General features: G+C 49.2%; 1 protein-coding gene across 1 annotated transcript in view; it reads left to right on the top strand.

The window, feature by feature from the left end:
- SUSD1 (sushi domain containing 1) overlaps nt 1-21,649 on the top strand; it is a 145,976-nt gene that overhangs the window by 101,680 nt on the left and 22,647 nt on the right. The window contains exons 11-14 of the mRNA XM_075559026.1: nt 1,030-1,121; nt 2,460-2,646; nt 16,121-16,217; nt 21,189-21,447. Of these exons, the coding sequence (XP_075415141.1) occupies nt 1,030-1,121; nt 2,460-2,646; nt 16,121-16,217; nt 21,189-21,447 (635 nt within the window). The remainder of the gene's footprint in view (nt 1-1,029; nt 1,122-2,459; nt 2,647-16,120; nt 16,218-21,188; nt 21,448-21,649) is intronic.

The following is a 21,649-nucleotide window of genomic DNA, read 5'->3' as shown; positions in this document are numbered from 1 at the left end:
ATATCCTGCATGAATCCAAGCTGCATTCTGAAAATTTCTTTCTGTGGCAGCTCAATGTCTGCTTCTTCTATGTATGTTGTTATGTTCAGGACATCTTCTGCCATTGCCTTTTGTTTCTCCTGTTTTTTCATTGAGGTCGTTGGCACTGATGGCTGTTTGCATTGCGTTGTTTTAGAGGAGCCAGGTGCCATTTTCCAGGGAGTCGCGAAGAGCCCTGTCTCTCTCTGGGAGACTTAATAGGAATGCTTCTTCGAACTGCCTACAGCTAATTTTACTATGGGATTATCCTACCACTTTATCCTCCTGTGGCTTCCCTATCAGGGGAGTGCCCCAGAAGGCTGGTAGATTGCCTGCTTTGGTGCTGCGGAGGTTGGGCAGAGGTTCCTGAAACATGGCACTGCATGGTCCTTGCCTCCAAGAAGAGACCAATGGAGACATGAGTGCCGCCGTAGCACAGTGTGGTGAAGAAACTAGATGGTGCCTGGCTAACATGAGTAACAGTGTTCCTGAGTCATAAAGGCTCGTCTCAAAACAAGTCAGTTTTGTATGGCCATTGTTGATGGATACTTGCTTGGTGTCTGCCCTCCTCTTGTCTCTGTAGAGGGAAACTGGGATTGAAGGAAACATGAAGATAGTAACGGGAGTGATACTTACCTGGGGACAGGGAGGAAGAGGGAGGGGAAGCGAGGAATCAGCATCAATGTGTAAAAGAAGGGAAAAAACAGTTCCTAAATTGATTGTGACAGCGAGTCCTTCTTGAGATGATTGAACCATTGAATTATCGTTGTTGCCGGTAGGTACTGGTGAGTTGCTTCCGACCCATAGCCACCTTATGCACAGCAGAGGGGAACCCTGCCAGGGCTGTGCCATGCTCACAATTGTTCCTGTGGTTGAGCCCATGGTGGCAGCACAGTGTCAGTCGGTGCACGTCGTCGACAGCTGTGTGATCTGTCAATTGTAACTCACCTTCTCACAGGTGGCATTTTTGTGGAGGGTGTAGCCTGATGGCTCATCTTTTTCTCATCACAGTGAAGCAGACCATTGTGAACATTTCTGTTTTTAACGAAACCTGCTTGAGGTGGACGAGTGGGAAGGACGCTGCTATGGAGGAGATGTACACGGTAAGCTTCCGCCTGCTAACTTACTTATCAATATTGGTTTTGCATGGGAGGTTCACTACATCACAGCAAACCCTAAAGATCGGCTCACCGAACTGCCACTATCAGTAGAAGAATCACAGTGCCAATCACAGTCAGAAACAAAACTGCCACCTCAGCTGCCGCCTCAGAGACCAGAGACACCGAGGAGAGATGAGAGAGTACTGAGGGTGTGGCTGGGAACGTGGCGTGGCTCAGAGCCGGTGTTCTGGCAGTGTCTGTGGAAGGAACTGTATCGCTCGTGTGTGTGTGTGTGTGTGTGTGTGTGTGTGTGTGTGTGTGTGTATGCACCCAAGCCTGATCTTCTGCCTAGAGTCCAGGGACCTTCCGAAACTAGAAAGAGAAAGGCCATGGAGGGAGCAAACAGTTATTAGAAGAAATGAAGGGGATGGCCAGATGCCCGCTGGGTGCAGGCGCTGGCATGGTATAGGCGCTGGGGGTACCAAGGGATTCGGGTTTGAAGTGCAGAGGAGACAGAATGCTCTCCAGACTTTACCAGACCAGTGGTTCTCGTTAGACGTAGGCAAGTTAATTGACTTGGAATCACCCCGTGGGCCCGACTAGACTGTCCTACAGAGTGTTCGTGGCAGTACTCTTGAGTGGAGCACCCCGCCAGGACTGGACTGGGACATTTTCTCAATATTCAATTGCTCTTGTATATAAAGCTCTTACACACACACACACACATACACACACCTTTAAATAAAATAAAAATCCCAGCCCAGTCCAGATCAAGTCCATAAGTCCTCTATTAACCCATATGCCTGATACCAATCTATAAAGTCCTCTTCCAACTCACACAACACATGCAATGATGCCAGGTGGGCTCCACTGCCAAGCGCTTCACCATCGCTCCACCTTAAATAAGCTCCAGATCCAGGGCCCCTTCCAGTCCACGGCATACTTCTTCAGGTCCTGCTCTGGAGCAGCCTTCGTCTGCACGGGCTATTTTCTTTCTAGGAAACATTCTTTGGCTCAGCTCCTACAGTTTGCTAATGGTTTTTCTCCTGAGGCCCGCACACTGTACATGTGCGGACAAGAGAGGGAGACTTGCCTGTCATGGGCTCCCTGCCTTTTGTGCACGTTGATTTAAGAATGGGTTTGCTTCTTGGACAATATCCTCACGACAGTGGATGGATGTTGTGACAACGCTAATGTTGATCTTCCCTGTCTGAGGAAACTGGAGCCAAGAAAGGATGGCGGCTGTGAGACTGGGCAGGATCCAGCCATTCAGAACCTTTTCCAAGGCCAGCGATTCACACCATAAGCTTTTTAATTTTAAAAATTTGTTTTCCGTTTCAGTTCCACATTTGGGGCCAGAGATGGTATCAGAAGGAATTTGCTCAGGAAATGGCCTTTAATGTCACTACCAGCAGCCAGGCCCCCGAGGTGTGCTTGGACCTACATCCAGGGACCAACTACAGCATCAGTCTCCTGGCCCAGTCTTCTCAACTTCCTGTGATGGTCTCCCTGACAACCCCCATCACAGGTACATCTTCACAGCACTGTGTGGCTGATCGGAGCTGCGGGGGGGGGGGGGGCGGGGCAGGAAAAGGGGGATGCGTTTTCTTCCCTGCTCTTGTGAACCAGGAGGAAGGAAATGGGGCAGGGTGTCGAGAGGTCGGCAGCTGTGCTGGCTGTGGCTGCTTTCTGAAACAACTGCTGGCATTGATGGAAGGGTCAGCAAAATCCCTTCGGGGTGTTTGAAATGTTTAAAATCTTTCATTTGTGAAAGAAAAAGAAAAAAAAGATTTCCCACGGCTGTTTCTTTCTCGGTCACATTGCATTCTCTTGTAAATGTGAAAACAGGTGAGAACACCACGCTCCTGTGTGCAAGTTGACTCCGGGTCCACGTGACCCCAGATAATGGGGTACACTCATTTGTTCTTATTTTCTCTTTCTTGGTGCCTTCGATGCACCCCCCCCCCCCCAGCCCACCCCGCGTTCCCGGATTACACTCTTGCTTCTCCTTTCTTGGGGAAAGGGGAAGCACGCAGGAAAAGACTTCCCACAAATGACCTGATGCATTTGTCTGCACTGGGGCCTTTACACAAACTGCTGTCTCTTCCGGGACACGCACCGTAGTCGCTCCGTCTCTGCACACAGGCCAGTACTTTAGGAAGGTGGTCCTGGCCACTCATTCAAAAACGGTCTCCCCATCTTCACCCCACCCCTCCTACCCATCTGCTCTGCTTGAATGTCTTCATAGGACTTGCTTTCTGAAATTGCCTTCGTTTTATTTGTTTATTTTTTCTCCCCTGCTAGGATTTGCTCTCAAGGTCAGTTTTTCTTTGTGTGTGTGTATTCTGTATCGAGGTCCGAGTAGGTAAGAACAGCACTGAAAACACAGCAAGTAATTTTTTGAATGTGGAAAAGGAGACCACGTCAGAAGTAGCTTGTGAGTGATATTGGCATTAAGATGCTAGTTCTTCGAGAAAGGAGGCTTAAATGAAACAATTGAAACTCACTAAGTAAGGAGCCGTGGTGGTGTAGTGACTATGTGCAGGACCGCAGTCCTCGTGGTCAGCAGTTTGAAACCACCAGCAACCCCGAGGGAGCAAGACTGGGCTTTCCACTCCTGTGGACAGTTCCAGTCTCAGAAACCCACAGGACGCGGGGCAGTGTGTGTCGCGGGAAAGACTGCTCAGTGTGCACTTGTGACTTAGAACAAGCTATTTCGTCTCCTGCTCTCTGATCTTTGCCGTGTGTGGGTAGGATAAGTTTCGTTTCTGATTCAACTGGGAGTTTCAACTTGGGGAGAGAGACTCACCTAAGTCTGAGGTTGTCGCCTCAAACGCCTGTCTGTGCGAGGGCCACCAGGGGGCGCTCCCGACTGTCTAAATTCAAAGGACGCTTCAAGCTGTTTCCCGGGGCCTCACTGTGCTTACATTTGCCTATTTTCCGACTCCTGAAACAAATCCATGGCCATTGGGTGGATTCTGACTCACATCGACCCTCTAGGCCAGGGCAGAACTTTCCCCCGGGATTTCCAAGGCAGAATTCTTTGTGGCAGCAAATGCCCATCTTCCTCTTGCAGAGCATGGGTTCACTGTTGACCTTGAACAGTTAGCAGCTGTTCAATGTAACCCTGGCACCGTGACTTTGGTGCCTAACTCCATCTTTCACTAAGGAAATTACAACAACAACAAAAACCATGCATACATTTTGTTTTTAAGCCCCTTTGAAAGTGTTTAAAACAAAACCAAGCACTTCCCTTTAACAAGATGTGGGTAGGGAAAAAGACCAATGTTTGTTGATGTGACTCATGCCTGAGGTCAACTATTAGACGGGATAATTGTTTCAGGGGAAAAACAAAACAGGAAAGAGATTTTCATACCAAAGGGAACAGACTGTGGAAGTTGCTGAGAGGGGGAGGTTGGAGGGGGCAGGGCATCAAGCAGTGGGCGAGACTGTTGATGGGCACCCACTTGGCTGAAGTAGGAGAGAGGTATCTGGAACGGGGAGAAGAGAAACCAAGGAGGGTGCTACGGGTGACCTATTGGGGGATTTGATTAGTAGTTTAAATTTTTGAATACAAACTTGATTGTCTGAAATGTGCAAAAAAATTGTTATAAAAATTGATTACAAAGCAGAAACCCATGAGGGGTGGGGGAAGTATGTGCGCCTGGTTGCCTAAGATGTGGTATGGCAACAATAAAATCATGAGCTTTTGAATTTTGCTAGAAATATTATGTTAGGGAAATGCCTGGAAAATGCAGTAGCTAACTTCCCAGAAGAAGAGAATGGAATTCTTTTCTGACTGTCTTGCATGAAACTAAATCCAACAGCTGGGAACGGGGAAAGCAGTGCCTTAAATACACGATGACCTCAGAGGGGAGAGGACGTGCTGAGACTGTGGAGGGACAGAGGCAAGTGTCTCAAGCGAACGCTGGGCAGAGGGTGCTGGCTAGGGAACCTGAGCGGAGACCCCGTGCTATGGGGTGTCCTTTGAGCAGACTTCTGCGGTGATCATGCAGGTCAGGAGTCCAATCATGACCACAGTCAGTTTTAGAACGTTTTCCTCTTCCTGGTACTCCTTGTTATTCGTGTAATTATTATTCGTTTCATTGTGACAGAGACATGCACAGCATAACATTCTGCCACTCAACGACTTCTCCATTCAGTGCCATATGATCACCCTTTTCACACTGTACAACCACTGCCAATAGCCCTCTCCAAATGGTTCCACCATGAAAATGAACTCATGCTCCCCAAGCAAAATCTCTTCCTCCACCACCCATGGGCTCTGCCAGTTCTGACTCTTGTTGGACCCGCAGCTTCAGGTGCTCAGTTCTGAGTTCTTCAGAAGAACCATCCAGCCTTTAGCCCCTGGAGGCTAGGCGGAAGAGCAAACAATCTCATCCTTGACGTTGACCCCGCAGAGCCGGATGAATGCTCAGGCTTTGTCATGGTACACGCTAGCACGAATCTCAGAGTTTCTAGGCAAAATGACCTTCTTTAGGGGGAGAGAGAACACCATTCAGAGAAAGGGTGTTGGGCGGGGGGAGGAGAAAGAAAGAAAGAGAAAGCAAATGCATGCATACATGTACAGATAAACCCGGCCACTTGTCTCATAGAACACAGCCGTCATGGGAGATTGGATTTTTATTATGGGACCCACACTACTGGCAGTGGGGTTGGTGCAAAGTGTAAAGGACACTGTTCCTTCCCCTGTCAAAGTCTGGTGCCAAGACAAGCAACTTCTCTGGGGAATTTCCCATCTAGAGACTGTAGTGTAGGAAACCCTTCATGGGCCGTCCTGCCTTGTCCATTAGAGGTGCTTTCCATTGGACTGGTCTGGACGACAAACAATAACCGTGCCGTTCATAGTCAAAACAAAACAAACGTTTTTTTAAATGGAAAGCACAGCATTATCACACTGCCACGTTCACAGCGAGACCCAAGAGGGGCAGCTCTGGGTAGGGCCCCTAGTCCCTGCCTCTGATACCCTCTTTTGTTACTGCTGTCCTCAGAAAGGACCAGGGAGGACCGCACCGTCAGGATGCTCTGACTTAGACTTCTCTTCTGTGGCTGGCTCCCCACAAGCCGGCTGGGGACACAGCGCTCCTGTGCCTTCAGGGAGACTACCACCCTCGCTGGCTGGACCCTGGGCACTGCATTTATCCCTGGAGACAGCCCCAGATCATGAGGCAGAGGTCAGGGGTCAGGAACGGACTCTCCCTGACTGTTTTCCACTCCGTCCAGAGGCCTCAAAGGCTCTCAGGAGTGCCGGCTCACTGACACGCAGTGATCGCGGTGATGGAGGGGTCAGGTGCTTGGCGGTTCTACTCTGTCCCAGAGGGCCACTCAGAGTTGGAATCTACTCTAGAGTGACAATGAGACACATCAGCCTGTGTCTCTCCTCGCAGAAATCTCCAAATTATTTTCTGAATGTGTGGGTATGGCTCTCCCTGAAACCAACAACTCTCAGCTCAGGCCCCGCGCAGTCAGGATGATGCATCGCTGCGGACAGGGCTAGCTCTGTTGTTTTCTTCTCCACTGCGGACAGGGCTAGCTCTGTTGTCTTCTTCTCCACTGCGGACAGGGCTAGCTCTGTTGTCTTCTTCTCCACTGCGGGCAGGGCTAGCTCTGTTGTCTTCTTCTCATTTTCCAAAGGGTGACCAGGAAGGCTCCCCTAAATCAGACATGGAAAAACCAGGATTTCTATGGGTGAAGGCGGGGAGGGGCCTATTTAGACATCACAATTTAATTCGGTCCCTATTTATGGATCTGTTTGATCCGAAAGCCTGGGCTGAGTGCTGGGTGGATTTAAAGATGGAAAGCAATTTGTTCCTTCTCCCTGGGTGATCACAGTTTCATAACCTTGCTGAGAAGGGAGATGTGTCCAGCCCTGGATGTCTGATGGTGTCAAGTCTAAGCCATTACTTCCTTCTGTGGCGACCAATTTCAACGTATTACGATTCAGGTAGGCTTGGGAAGTGCCCGAGGACTGGAAAAGAGCCATCATGCTCACTGCATGGCGGTGTAGTGGTTACGTGTTGGACTGCGATCCACATGGTTGGCAGTTCAAACCACTGGCAGCTCCGCCAGAGAAAGACTGGGCGTTGGACTCCCATAAACAGTGGTAGTCTCAGGAGCCCACCAGGGGTCACTATGAGTGAGCATTGGCTCGAGGGGCAGCAAGTTTGGCTTTCAGGGCCTAGTAGACTCTACTAGTAGAGACGTTTCAGAAGCGGACTTCATATCAGGCTCTCAGGCAGTGGTGTGCTTACTTGAAGTCAATAGTACAAGGTGGAGACACTTGCTTAGTTTGGGTGTTTCTGGTTCTGGTTCTTTTGGTTCATTTTGGTTGGCTTTGCTGTTTGACCATCCAGTCATTTCCAGCTCATGGTGTCCTGGTGGATCCTGGGAGAGACACTCCGAGCTGTGATCCTGATGGAAGCAGATCACCAGGCCTTTATCCCGCTGACTCACTGAATATGTTTGAACTCCGATTGCAAACTGCCAGCATTGCCTGAGATCTTTTGGTGGGTTCTAGATGGAGGGAATTGGAACAAATTCACATGTCCTCTACTTCCTTTCTCTTATTGATTTTGCATAGTTTGTCTGCAAATAGACTATGAATGCTATCAATCTTTTGTTATATGTATTATAAAAATTCTCCCCAGCTTATTTACTCTTCGATTTTCTTTTTACCATCTCTCTTTTGGGCATTTAGGCACTTTACATTTTCAGGCAATCAATTGTATTGATTCTTTCCTTTATAGTGTCTGCCTCTATTGTCGTGGGAGGCCCAGAAAAGACTCCCCCATCCCGATATCAGATGCCTTTCTCTAATGATTTACCGACTTCTTCGATGGCTTTGGTTGGAATTTTTTTGAAAGATCACTTTACTGGGAGGTCTTACAGATCTTCTAACATTCCATACATCAATTCATCAAGCATATTTGTACATGTGTTGCCATCATGATTTTCTACACGTTTACTTTCTACTTGAGCCCTTATTATCAGCTCTTCTTTTTTCACCTCCTTCTCCCACCCTTCCACCCTGGTGACCCTTTGATGATGGCATGAGATGAAATAGTAATTCTAACGAATGACTGCAGTTTTGATTTTGACTTCTGGTGGCTCCTGTGGTCCACAGGGGAGGTGTTCTCCACAGGACTTTCCATGACTGCTTTTTTGGGGCAGCATATTTTCTTCTAGGGCCTGTCTGGTTGGATTAAAATTTCTAACTTTTACTTAACACCTGAATGTGTCAGCTGTTTGCACCTCTCAGAGAGTGGGGCGGCTACATTTAATAAAAGGAAGCATTAGATTGTGAATTGGGTGAAGGTTTACAGGCAAAGCTATCTTCCATTCAGCACTCCAGACACAACCTGTTTCAGATCATTGATCGCAATGCTCAGAATGCAGTAACAAACTCCGTGTCTCTCCAGCCTCCATGTTGATCTCAAATGGTTGTTGATTCTCAGGTGTTACACCTCCCTAGTTACTACTGCTCCTTTTAGACCTGCCTTTTTTTAGCTGAGAATTGAGCCTCTGACTTGATGGGGGGGACTAATGGCCTTTCCTGGTTTCCAGTCTCACCCAAGCAGTAAGCCTGGTCGTTTTTATGATTTTGCGTTTTATTTCACACTTTTCCCTGAGGTTAAATTTATGTGATTCTTTTCTCTCCAAAGGATAAGCCAGCTTCCGAGGATGACCCTTGGAAACACTAGCCTTGTCACCTACTCTGTTGTGTGGCGAGGCGCCTTCCAGTGGGTTCCAGCTCAGAGTCATTCTATGCAACAGAGCGAAACACTGCCCAGTCCTGCTTCGTTCCCACCTTTGTTCTTACGCTGAAGCCCCTTGTTGTAGCTACTATGTTACCCCATCTTGTTGAGGGCCTTTCTCTGTTTCACTGGCCCTCTGCTTTACCAAGCACGATGCCCTTCTCCAGGGACTGGTTTCTCCTGGCAACATGTCCAAAGTACATGAGATGAAGACTCACCATCCTTGCTGCTCGGGAGCACCCTGGCCATAGTTAGTCCAAGACAAATTTGTTAGTCTTCTTAGCGGTTCATGTTACTATTAATATTCTTCACCAGTGCCACCAGTTCTTCTTTAGTCCTTGTGTTAGTCTGGGCAGACTAGAGAAACAAATTCATAAACACGCAGATGTATATAAGGGAGAGGTTTATATACAAGAGGAATTGAACATGGAGAACATATCCCAGCCCAGTCCAGTCCAAGGCCATAAGTCTGATATTAGCCCATATGTCCGATATCAATCTCTAAAGTCCTCTACAGACTCATGAAACACATGCAATGCAGCCAAATGCAGGACGATCACAAGCCAGTGGGTAGAAAGTCTTTGGGTCCAGTGGCGTTGTAAGCATCTCAGTGCTGGCAGGGGTCTCTCTGTGGCTTCTCCGGCTTCTGAGGTCTGGTTGTGTCTGTGTGTCTTGTCTTCTGCAATGTCTCCCAGGGAGTAGCAGAGAGAGGGGTGTCTTCCGCTTCCAAAGAGAAAGTACCAGATTTCCCACTATTCTCAGGGGAAGGCCATGCCCATACAGAAGTCTCATTGGCTGTCTCCAGATTGACAGCCTAGACGCCACCCCTGCATCTTAATCTATAAATTGACACCAGATTAGGTGACCACCACAGTCCTCCCTACTCAGCGTCCAACCTTCACACGCACTGAGGCCATTGAAAATACCATGGCTCGAGTCAGGCCCACCTGAAGCCACAAAATAACGTCCTTGCTTTTCAGAGCTCTAAAGAGGCTTGTGTCACATATTTACCCATTGCAACATGTCTTTCGATCCTTGGACTGCTGCTTCCATGAGCGTTGATTGTGGATCTAAGCAAGATCAAATCCTTGACAACTTCGACATTAGAGGTAAAATTCTGAGCCCTGGCAGGGGCAAGGATGAGATGAATTGACACAGTGGCTGCAACAATGGGCCAATGAATAGGCACCATGGTGAGGCTGGTGCAGGATCGCTATGGGTCAGAACCAACCACCGCCACCGCCACCACCACTGTTTACAGCGGGAGCCTTCAATCCATTTGAGTCTCTACACTTTCAGCCTCCATTGAATTCTTTCAGACTATTGACGAACAGAGTAAAAATGAACAAAACCGTGCTCTCTGCTTCGACTCCCCTGGCCAGCCCAATCTGGCCACCAGGAGGGACAATCTGGCCACCAGGAGCTTGCCTCGGCGGGAACTGGAGTATGAAACCAATCTGACAACCTCTTCGACTCGGCAACAGTGTAAATTTCCCAATCAAAGCCTTTCTCCTATTTCTGCCCCAGCGAGCACTTGCAATGGACTGAGCAAGGGGCTTTTTTGATAGCCACTCTGCTTCTCCACATCTTACGTGGCGGGGAGGCTGTGAATCCTTTGACCCCTCGTCCTGATGGCTTCCCTCATCCAAGTGATTTGTCTTAGTGCATGTATCTCTATACATTAGATTTGAGTTCAGAGTATATTTTTCTCCCTAGAGCAGTCCTAAGGGCATAGTGAGTTACTCACTGGGCTGCTAACCATGAGATCAGCAGTTCGATCCCACCAGCTGCCCTGAAGGAGAAAGATGAGGCTTTCTACTACCATCAAAACTGACAGCCTCAGAAACCCAAAGGGACAGTTCTATGTATGCTGCCCTACGAGACGCTGTGCTAGGAGTTGACATTGACTTGATGGCTGTGAATTTTGGGGTCTCCCCACAATGATTCTAATTGATTTGTTTGAGTCTGTTTTTGCCGCCTTGCCTGTCCTCTGCCTGGCATGGCTGTGGTTTTAGAGTGGATAGTTTGCAGGGCAAGTCGTTTCTCTTCACATTTCCGAGTTTTCTCATGTGGTAGCTCTCCCCATTTTTTCTGTCCTTTGCTTCCAGCAGAGCCAGAGAAAGGGTTGGCAGCATGGTCATCCATCCCAGGCTTAACAGGCCAAATTTCTCACTCTGGACTGAACTCTTCTTGTCCTGGGTCTGATTTGGTTTCAATGTGCAATGAGGCTACTGGGAAGGGGAACCGATTTATCAAGCACACCAGCTCGAGAGACAGGCAACAGGAGTTGACAACGATGCCTAGCATTTTCATGGTCTTTAACTTCAAATCGTGGTCAGGCGCCAGTCTAATGAAGTTCAGGCATGTGCGTTCAGGAGAAAAAAGTAGACGCCAAAGCATCAGGTGGTGAAGGAGGAGGAGATCAGCAAGCCGGGGGGATGTCACGGGTGGCTGAGTCATCAGTCAGTGTGATAGGGGCGCATTGAACGCTGCAAAGGGCCACATGGCCGCAATCAGGATGCAACACCCAATCAGCACGTAGCCAGCAGGGGTGACCTGCTTCGCCCAGTGGCTCTGCCTTCCCCAGCAGAGCCAGCACTTTGTTCTGCTGACACAAAGGCAGTGAGACTCTAGGCATCCTGGTGCAGGTTGGCTGGGAGATCAGAGGAACTCCCATGATTGACCTCAGGGAAGAGCAAACAGAGGAGTAATTGAAGAGAGCCAGGGCGGGCGGGCGCACACACTGCTGAGAGTGGCCCGCACACCTCCCTCTGAGCTGAAAGCACGCATGGCATTGTGCCAGGAAAAACAGTCACAATAAAAGGAGCCCACAGGCTCTGTCCCCAAAGCAAGAGCATTTGACCTGCAGCACGCAGGCCCGAGGGCAGTCCCTTTCTCCCTGGGGACAGCTTTTCAAACTGCACTTCCTCCTCTTCCCCCTGCTGCCGCAGAATCCTGTGGGCTGCCTTTTTGGGTCAGCTCTGGAACCCTTCCCTCTGGATACTTCTTGCAGGTGTAAACTTTTAACCCCTTTGTGGAAGGTGTCGACTTTCTTTTTGTTTTTGGTAAACCAGAGGCGGCCTCAGGTGACCTTCTAAGCTCCCCCAGACTCCCACAGGCTTATGAAGAAGGATACTCTGTGGGACCAGGTCTGGGTAACTTTGGAAGAATTTCCAGACTGAACATTGTTGAATGAACACTGTGGAGTCCCGTGTGTGTATGTGCACATGTGTGCCATGATGAAGTCCCCCTCTATTACCCAAGACAGATCGCTGGTTAGCACTGACCCAGAGGGGCTTCGGAAGACAGGCCTGCTGACCTGCTTTCAAAAGGCCACAACCTTGAAAATCTTACAGAGCCGTTCGGCGTGGCCATGAGTCAGCTTCACCTGTCCCTGTAAGGAGCTATTGAGTTGGTTCCGGCTCATGGCTCATGGGTCAGAACAGAACACAACATAATGAAACATTGCCCGGTCCTGCGCCATCCTCACAATTGTTTCGATAGCTGAGCTCATTGCTGCAGCCACGGTGTCACCCCATCTCCTGAAGGTCTTCCTCTTTTTCGCCGCCCCTCCAACTTTACTGAGCATGGCCTTCTCCAGGGACTGGTCTCTCCTGACAACATGTCCAAAGTAGGTAAGATGATGTCCCTCGAGCCATCTCTGCCTCCAGGGAGCACTCTGGCTGTACATCTTCCAAGATAGACTTGTTTGTTCTTTTGGCAGTCCATGGTACTTTCAATATTCCTCCCCAGCCCCAGAATTCAAATGCATCGGTTCTTCTTCAGTCATCCTTATTCAGTGTCCCACTTTCAAGGGCATAGGAGGCCACTGGAAATCCCCTGGCTTGGCTCAGGTGCGCTTTAGTCCTCAACCGATGGCAAAAACAACAACAAAGCTATCAGCGGGCACTTCTGTTCTTTCACCTGATATGAATGAAATGCCTGGGTCTCCTAGGGGCCCGTCCTCGACACTAATTTCTTCTCAGATCCGTACTGTCCCTCTATCCATCTACCCCGCTGGTGGCCTGACCCCCTAACACCACCACACACTGATCTCCTCAATTCTGGCTTGGACTCTAAGTGCCTGCTGGATCTTTCCACAAACACCTCTGATTGAGCAGGCCCAGACATCACCGTTGACTTCTTTGCCAACACTCCAAGTTCAGATTCCTTCTCCTCCCGTCCCTCGAACCGCAGCCTACCCATCTCCCCCCAGCGTCTCTTCCAGATGCCCCGCCTCTTCGTGGTTACTGCCATCCCTTGGACCTCACCCTTCTCCCTCAGTTATTAGACAGCCCGTGTTCTGGTCTTTTCCTAATTCATTCCGACTGGCAACCAAAATTATATTTCTCAAATACAAGTCTGCTAAATCTCTAAATGACTTCGTATTTAGGACCTCGCCCATCACCCCATCACACGTGCTTCTATGAACCCAACCTTCCAGCCATCCTCAACCAACTCGGCCCCTGGCCACTCTCTCCTAGCCTGTGCCCCTGCATATTGTCACCTGTCTCGGTACAGTTGGGCTCCTCCCCTGTCCTGGGCCTGGTGTCCCTCCTCCACACTCCCACAGTACCCTCTGTGTAACGTCATGCCAACTCTAAGCATCACCTGCTAAAACCGTTTCCATGATGGACTCGGAACTCCTGGAAAGCAGAGGAATGTCTTCAATGGCCTTCCTGCCCAGCTCAGCCCCGGTGCCTGGTAAGTTAAGGTGTTGAGGGGGGCTGTATGGATGACACTCTTGATAGAGACTGAACAAGGAAGAGGCCTGTGGAGGCCTGGGAGCCCCGGCGACCCAGCGGTTGACTCAGCTGCTAAATGAAAGTTCAGCTGCTCAGACCCACCAGCTGCTCTGCTGGAGAAATACTTGGTGGTTTGATCCTATAAAGATTCCAGGGAGCAGCTCCACTCTGTCCTGCAGGGTTTCTATGAGTCAGAAACAACTTTGCAGCAGTGTGTTGGTTTGTTTGATTTGGGGGGCAGGAGGAGGGAGTGGTGTTAGGTGCGGTCAGGTTGACGCTGACTCACAGCTGACCTCTGGGCATTCCGGCACTGTCCTCACAAGTGCGGTTCTGTTGGAGCCCCTTGTTGTAACCATGGTGAGAATCCACGTCAGGGAAGTCTTCCTCCTCTTTATTGACCCTCTGTTTGACCGAGTATGTTGTCTCCCCCGGGAATTGATCTCTCCTAATTACATGACCCAAGTGTGTGAGACAAAAATCTTTCCATCTTGGTGTCTAAGAAGTGTTCTATAGTGTAGTATCTTTTTCTTTTTAAAAATCATTTTATTGAGGGCTCATACAACTCTTATCACCATCCATCTATCCATCTACCCATCCATCCACCCATCGTGTCAAGCACATTTGCACATTTGTTGCCCTCATCATTCTCAAAACATTTGCTTTCCACTTGAGCCCTTGGTCTGTAGTTGTCGTTTCAAGACAGGTTTGTTTGTCCTTCAGGCAGTCCGAGGTACTTTAAAGATTCGCCACCAACATCATCATTCAAAGGCAGCAGTTCTTCTCTGGCCTTCCTTATGCGTTGTCCGGCTTTCCTGGCACCGATTGGAAATCTGGGGGGTTGGAAACACCACGGCTTGGGTCAGGCCCCGCTTGGTCCTCAAAGAGACATCCTTGCTCTTGAATTCTTTAGAGAGGTCTGAATGTTGCTCGATTTCCATCCCTTCAACAGGTGTATTTCCATCCCTTCAACAGGTGTAGGGGTCACTTTTGCCCCCATTTTATGGATGAAGGAGCTGGAGGCTTAAGTGACAGAGTGGGGGGGTCCTATGGGCTTTCCCACTACAGGAAAGTGATAGGGTTTAGGCTTCATCACAGCCAGTTTCTCTGACACGAGCCCTCTGGGTAAACCCTGGGGCCCCACAGGGATGGTGGCAAATAGATCCTTTTCATGCAGCAGATGCATTCGTAATAACGACGTGGATCCAGCCTCTTAAAAGTAGGTTTTATTAAAAACTGGTTTGGATCACCTCAGAGTAGCCAATCCCTGGGGAGACAACACGACAAAAGAGGTCTTCAATGTGGATGCACATCTTGGCTCTGCCACTTGGCAAGCCTTTGCTCTTAGCAGGTTACTTGATCTCTCTACACGTTCGTTTCCTCCTCTATTAAAGTGAGCTTTTCTGAGCTAATAATTCTCTTGGATGCAAGTCTTGGGTTTAGAGTAATGGGAAAATACAGGTGAGACTCAGAGAGAGGCCAACTTACCAGTTTTATTGGCCTGGTACTGAGCCCCAAATGAGGATTTCTTTGTTCTATTCCTTCTACATCGAGCCCCCCCCCCCCGGGCCCATCTATGGGGTAATTGAATCCACAGGGCAACTGTCCACTTAGCTTTGGACTTGTCCGCAGGATGGTGGGCCCTGGGTCTTTATTCAGTTTGTAGGAATACTGAGAGAGAGGGAGGGAGGGGGGGGGTGGAGAGAGAGAGAAAGAGAGAGAGAAAGAGAGAGAGAGAGAGAGAGAGAGAGAGAGAGAGAGAGAGAGAGAGAGAGAGAGAGAATGACAGCATCTATTCATCTTACTCACTTGGTAACATTGGCGAAAAGATTAAAGAGATCAGGCATGTAGGAGACATAGCCCAAACATACGAGGCTTCCAAAAGTTTGTGGGAATAGAATGAACCGAGAGTGGCGCTCTTCCATGGGCATTTGAAGCTCTCTAGCATTACTCATAAGACACAAGGCCAGCTGGGACATTTACATTGTGACTATAAGTACCCATGAGATACTAAAGTACCAGCATCAGCACTTAGCATATCCTCCTCCCGGAGGAACGCCTACATGGGGAGCCTGGTGGGGAGTGTGATGTGCTGGTGTTCCTTCCCACCAGCCAAGGAAATCAGCCTGCCCATGAGCATCTCCCCTCATGCTGGGGCAGGCTTGCCACTTCTCACCTAAGGCTTTCCTGTTTGTGGGCCCCATGACACCCCTTTCTCTGGGCGTTTCCTTGTTCGAATCCTTCCTCTTTTGCTCTTCTAAAAAAATCATTTTATTGGGGGCTCATACAACTCTTATCACAGTCCATACCTACACCAGTTGTGTAAAGCACATCTGTACATTCGTGTGCTCATCATTCTCAAAACATTTGCTCTCCACTTCTGGCACCAGCTACTAATTTTTGCCCCCCTCTCCCCTCCTTCTCCATTTTTCTCTTTAAAACATTAAAAAAAATGTTTCTAACATCCTTTTCCCTCATATTTTAGCGCCTCCCCTTCCAGAAGTAGACTTTTTCATGGTGAACGGAGGGCCCTTACCACACCTGAAACTAAGGAAAATCAAGGAGAAACACGGTCCTATCAGGTCAGTAGCTGTCCCTTTGCCAGTGAACATCACAGGATGTTGTTGAAACTTTGGTTTGGGCAAGAAAGAGACTTCTCTGTGGGTTACTGCACTCAAGCAGTTGGGGCAATGCAGTGAGACAAACAGATGGCAGACAGAACCAAATCAGCTGCTGCCAACTACTGGTGGGGCCCACGGGTTTTGCCGTGGACTTGTGCTCCACAGAGTCCTCCATGGTTGGCACCTTTAGAGGTAGATTGCCGCGTCTTTCTTTCAAAGTGCCCTCAGGTAGAGTCAAACCTCCAAGCTTTCGCTTTGGTAGCTGGGGAACAGCTTGTGTTGTACATTGCCACAATGTAGCCAAGGGTTTTCCCTTTGGGCACAGACCGACTGATGCCCTTCCAAACGAATAAGGCATCATAGCTCAAGAAATTAAGTCCAAGCCCCTCAGGACCAATCAGGAGAGGAGCGATACCAGGAGGGTATGGAGAAGGTGGGGAGAAAGGGGGAACTGATCACAAGGATCTACATACAACCCCCTCCCAGGGGGACAGACAACATAAAAGTGGGTGAAGGGAGACAGGACAGTATAAGGCATGGGAAAATAATAATAATTTAAAAATTAGTAAGGGTTCTTAATGGATGGAGGGTGGGGGAGGGGAGGGAAAAATGAGGAGCTGATACCAAAGGCTCAAGTAGAAAGAAAATTTTTTGAGAATGATTATGGCAACTGTGTTAGTCTGGGTACATTAGATAAACAAATCCTCAGAAACTCATATGTATAAGAGAGAGTTTTATATAAAGGGTAAGTGCACATCAAGAAAACATCCCAATTCAGTGCTGCTCAAGCCCACAAGTCCAACATTAACCCATGTCCAACACCAAACCACAAAGTCCTCTGCCATCTCACAAAACACACCCAGTGGCACTGACTGCAGGAGGAAAGTCAAATCAGTGAGTGTGTAAGCATCTCAAGGCTGCCAGTGGTCTCCACCCGGCTGCTCCAGCACCCAGACTGTATCAGGGTAAGGCCATGTGGCTTCTCCTCAGGGACATCATGCAGGAAGTGAGCCTGGCCAACTGAATCAGGGAACTGGCTAAGGCAGCTGCACCCTGGTCCAACCATCAGAAAGCAAGAGACCTGAGATAAATGGCTCTCCACCCTTCAATTAACCCCACGTGTTTATCGGCCAGGGTAGCACAATAAACTTTAACTATCTCAGCAAAAAAATGTACAAATGTGCTTAACACAATGGAAATATGTATGAATTGTGATAAGAGTTGTACGAGCCCCCAATAAAATGATTTTTAAAAAGAAAATACATAAATTAAGTCCACCACAACATGGAATATTATTCAGCCATGAAAAAGGATTACGTTCTGATACATGCTACAGCGTAGATGAATCTTGAAAACATGATGCTGAATGAAATAAATTAGGCACAAAAGGACTTATAGTGTATGGTCCTACATACATGAAATATCTAGAATAGATAAATACATAGAGACTCACATTTATTAGCACTGACCAGCAGTTTGAAGTTGAGAGGTACCATGCAGCCAGGCCAGGGATGGGTGGGAAGAGGAAGCAGGGAGCTATTCCTTAAGGACTGCTTGATTGAGGTTAAGGGAGATGCAAACACAGGGAAAGGGATCGTGGCAGTGGCTGTAGCACACGGTGAGTATGAGTGCCACTGAACCACCACACACATAAGGATGGCTGGAGTGGTAAATGTATTATTATGTATTTTTACCACAATGACACTTCAAGGAAAAAACCAAGGTGAACTAGACATACTCAGACAAAAGGAAAGCAAGCCCATTTACGTGGTCATCAGGCAAGCACGGCTTGTGTGGCTCTGATACGTAAGCATTGTCCTGACCCTGTAGCGATGGGGTGGGGGTGGCGGGGAGGTCTGGGGCATCAGAGACGGCACCTATGCTCCTTGACTCGAGACTAGTCTTGGGGTCGGTGTTGGAGCCCTGGTGGCACAGTGGTTACGCACTGGGCTGCTGCTGCAAGCTCAGCAGTTTGAAACCACCAGCCGTCCATCCTGTGGGAGGAAGACGGGCTTCCTACTCCTGCGAAGAGTGACAGTGTCTGAAGCGCACAGGGGCGGTCTGCCCTGACCTGTCGTCGCTGTGAGTTGCATGGACTGGATGGCAGCGAGGTTTCTGGTTTCCTGGGGGGAGGGTGTAGTAGTCTCTGAGAAGGCCACTGAGTGATCGTTTTTGTTCATTCCTGTTGAATTTTAGGCAAGCCACTCTGTGGCTAGCGATTGGTTCTGGACTCCAGAAGGCAGTAGGAGGACATCAGTGGACCCCTGTTGGAAGAAAACCTTGCGCGTGCCATTAAATATTTGTTCACAAAGGTCACGGTAGATGGGGAAGGTATAATTATTCACCATTTTAGAGAGAAAGGTTGAGGTTTTCCTAGAGAGATGAGCAACTTGGGAAGAGGTCAAGTAGACTTACATTGCCATATATCTCTCTTGAGCCTTCCTTCCCATGTCCCTTACATACAACTGGAAGGAACATGTAAACATGACATGTCACTAGATTTTCAGAAAGAAACCTTGGGGGGGGCATCATTTGCGTGTCTGTTTGTGAAACTTAGGCTTGTCCTGCTTTTATATTCGTTTAACTTGAGTACATGCCCAAAGCCTTTTCAGGGTTGGGTACTGAATCAATTGCTACAGTTCAGGAGTCGTGGCAAATTATTGGAAGGCTATATAATTCGATTGCTATAGCAAGGAATCAAGGGATTGCATCACTGCCTGAGAAAAAATGTGCAAGGGCAATGTGATACTGAAGCCAAGTGATTACGCAAGGCAGACAGAATAGCCAAATGACAGTGTCCTTTGTGGCTGGGGGTCGGCCAGAGCCTCCAAAACAGGAAGCGGCCGTCTGTGAGTCATTCCAGGGAGGGGTGAGGAGGAGCGGGGGAGAGGGGTCTTCAGAGCAGCCAGGCTCCCCAAAGCCACAGCTGCTTTTCCAGCGTCATCACGGCTAATTCCCAGTAAGCAAGTGGGGTGATTTCTTGGGCCTGACGACCTCATCTAAGCTCGGCTGGCAGCTTAGCCAGTGCATGAGACAGGCAGGAGGCTGCTTCGTGCATCGTTCGGTTGCCCCATGAGGGCATTTGATGGTGGCCCGTGCTGGGGCGGGACCACCGCCCTGAGCTTGCTGATCTGAAGAAGATGATGCAGCCTATTGCTGGGCTCCCTTAGTGCCAGGGCCTCCCACGCATGTCAGATGATAGGAGCCATCTCTCCTTGATCAGCAATCCAAATTTCCAGACTCCACCTCTTACAGTCCTGGTGGTGTCGTGGGTTAAGCGCTGGGCTGCTGACCGCAGATCAGGGATTCAAACCTACCATCCACTCTGCAGGAGAAAGAGGCAGCTGTCTGCTCCCATGAAGACTGACCGTCAGAGTTCTCCTTTGCCCTGTAGGGTTGCTCTGAGCCGAGTCCACTCGGTGGCAGTGCGTTGGGTTGGGACTTGACTTTTCTGTGAGATTTGTACTCGGAAGGCCTAGCAGTAGGCTAACGCTGAAGCAATTCAGGCGATTGTGAGCAGGCTAATTCGAGTTATTGCTTCCTGTCCCCGGCGCTGTGCTTCTGGTGGGCAGTGAATTCAGGTGACGCGTGACGAGGGGGATGGGGGGCAAGGCTCACAGACAGCGTGGAGCTGCGGCAGAATGCGTTTTCTGACCTGCTGCCATGGCTCATGGAAATGGCCTTGAGTGTCCAGGAACATTGAGGTTACAGGTGTTCGCCGCAGGCCCTGGTTTCCCAGTGTTTTCACAGAGGCAGGGTGAACTCTCAGTGATCTGCAGTCTTTCCTTTGTCCCTTTGGTAGAAAGTCCTTCACTGAAAATGAGCCCAAATGTGTGGAAATCCCGGCCCCTGCACACCCAGAGATGAATAGTACAAAACCAACGCACTTCCTGGTGTTCAGGATCCCGGCAAGTGAGACCTTCTGCCTAGTGGCGTGGGCTTCCTGCTGCTTCACCTGGCGATTCACTGGGAAGCCGGAGATAGGGTGTTAGGATTGTACACGCTTATGGACAAAATAGAATTATGTGGCCCAAAGAGTTCTGGAATGCACCCCAATCCTATTCCATGCTGACACATACTTTTCCTTTTTCCTGAAATTCTTAAGCACGGACCGTTGCAAGGGTGGCGAGGGTAGGAGAGTGCGGCATGCCAGCCCTCCAGTCAAGTCTGACGGGGAAAGCAGGCGCATGGCCAGTCCTCACTGCGTTTTAATTCTTACTTTGCTTATGGTGACAGGGCTTCCAGTGGTGGAATAAGTCACCATAAAACCCACAGCAAAATGACACTGGTGTTAGTATGCTTCTATGTCACGTTGAGGGGACCGTTTTGAAATGGGCCTCTGGCATTTGACCTTGCTGGCCGTTTCAGGGTATTGTTAAACCAGATTAGCACACAGTGATTTTGCATGGCTGGTTCCTCTTGCCATGTGAGCTTTGCTACCAGTCTGTGAACGGCAGGAAATGCCTATCACATGAGTTCTCATGAGGGGCCCATGTGATTGGAAGGAACTATGGTTGCAACCACTAGCTCTTGTAGTCTGCCTTCATGTGACTACTACACCCTCTCCCCAGCCAGGCTTGATCTCACCACGTGGAAATCACAGATGAAAGGCCACATGCACACAGGGCAGCCCCATGGGCAACTTCTCCCAGCCGGGGAGGATGCCCTTGGCATCCATCTTCCCTTTGTACTTGAGCGGTCCCCGCGGCCGTGCCACCTGGCTGTGAAAATGGCAGGTAAGAAGTGAAGAATCAGGGGCTGTTGGCAGCCGTCAGCCTGTCAGTCTCATGTGGGCAGGGACTTTCTCTCATCCACAGCTCTGCCCCCCATGCCTAGAAAGGTGCTTCTCTCACCAAAGGTGCTCACTGAACAGGGAAAGATGAACGAATCCCTCCTCACAGGGACTGATAAGACACGTCTTTTTCCTTCCAGTGCCTATCAGGTGATGGTGCTGCCCCTGGCTCTGCAAAGCACATTCCCATGTGATTCCCAAAGGGCCGCCTCATTCTTCGGCAATGCCTCCGAGGCCGACGGATACGTGGCTGCAGAACTCCTGCCCGGAGACATTGCCGGGGAGGCTGTGGACATAGCCATTGGAGACAGGCTCTACTACGGGAAATATTATAATGCACCCTTGAAAATGGGGCATGATTACTGCATTATACTCCGCATCACAAGTGAATGGAATAAGGTACATATCTTTAAAAGCCCTTGCAGACTCTGTGTTCTCTTCTGTTTGTGAAATTTTAAAGTTTGAACACTCCCTTATTTGAGCTTGGACTTGCGTGCAATCAAAGGGTGTTTATTACTCGTACACGGAATACTTTGCTTTTATGAAGCGCAGGCAGGGAAATGTTTAATGTTGGTAGATATTCTGGGGGTGGAGTGGAAGG

This window comes from Tenrec ecaudatus, chromosome 10 (assembly GCF_050624435.1).
Source record: "Tenrec ecaudatus isolate mTenEca1 chromosome 10, mTenEca1.hap1, whole genome shotgun sequence".
NCBI lineage: Eukaryota > Metazoa > Chordata > Mammalia > Afrosoricida > Tenrecidae > Tenrec > Tenrec ecaudatus.
Note: the sequence above shows the minus strand (reverse complement) of the source record. Positions and strands in the feature narration are given on the sequence as shown.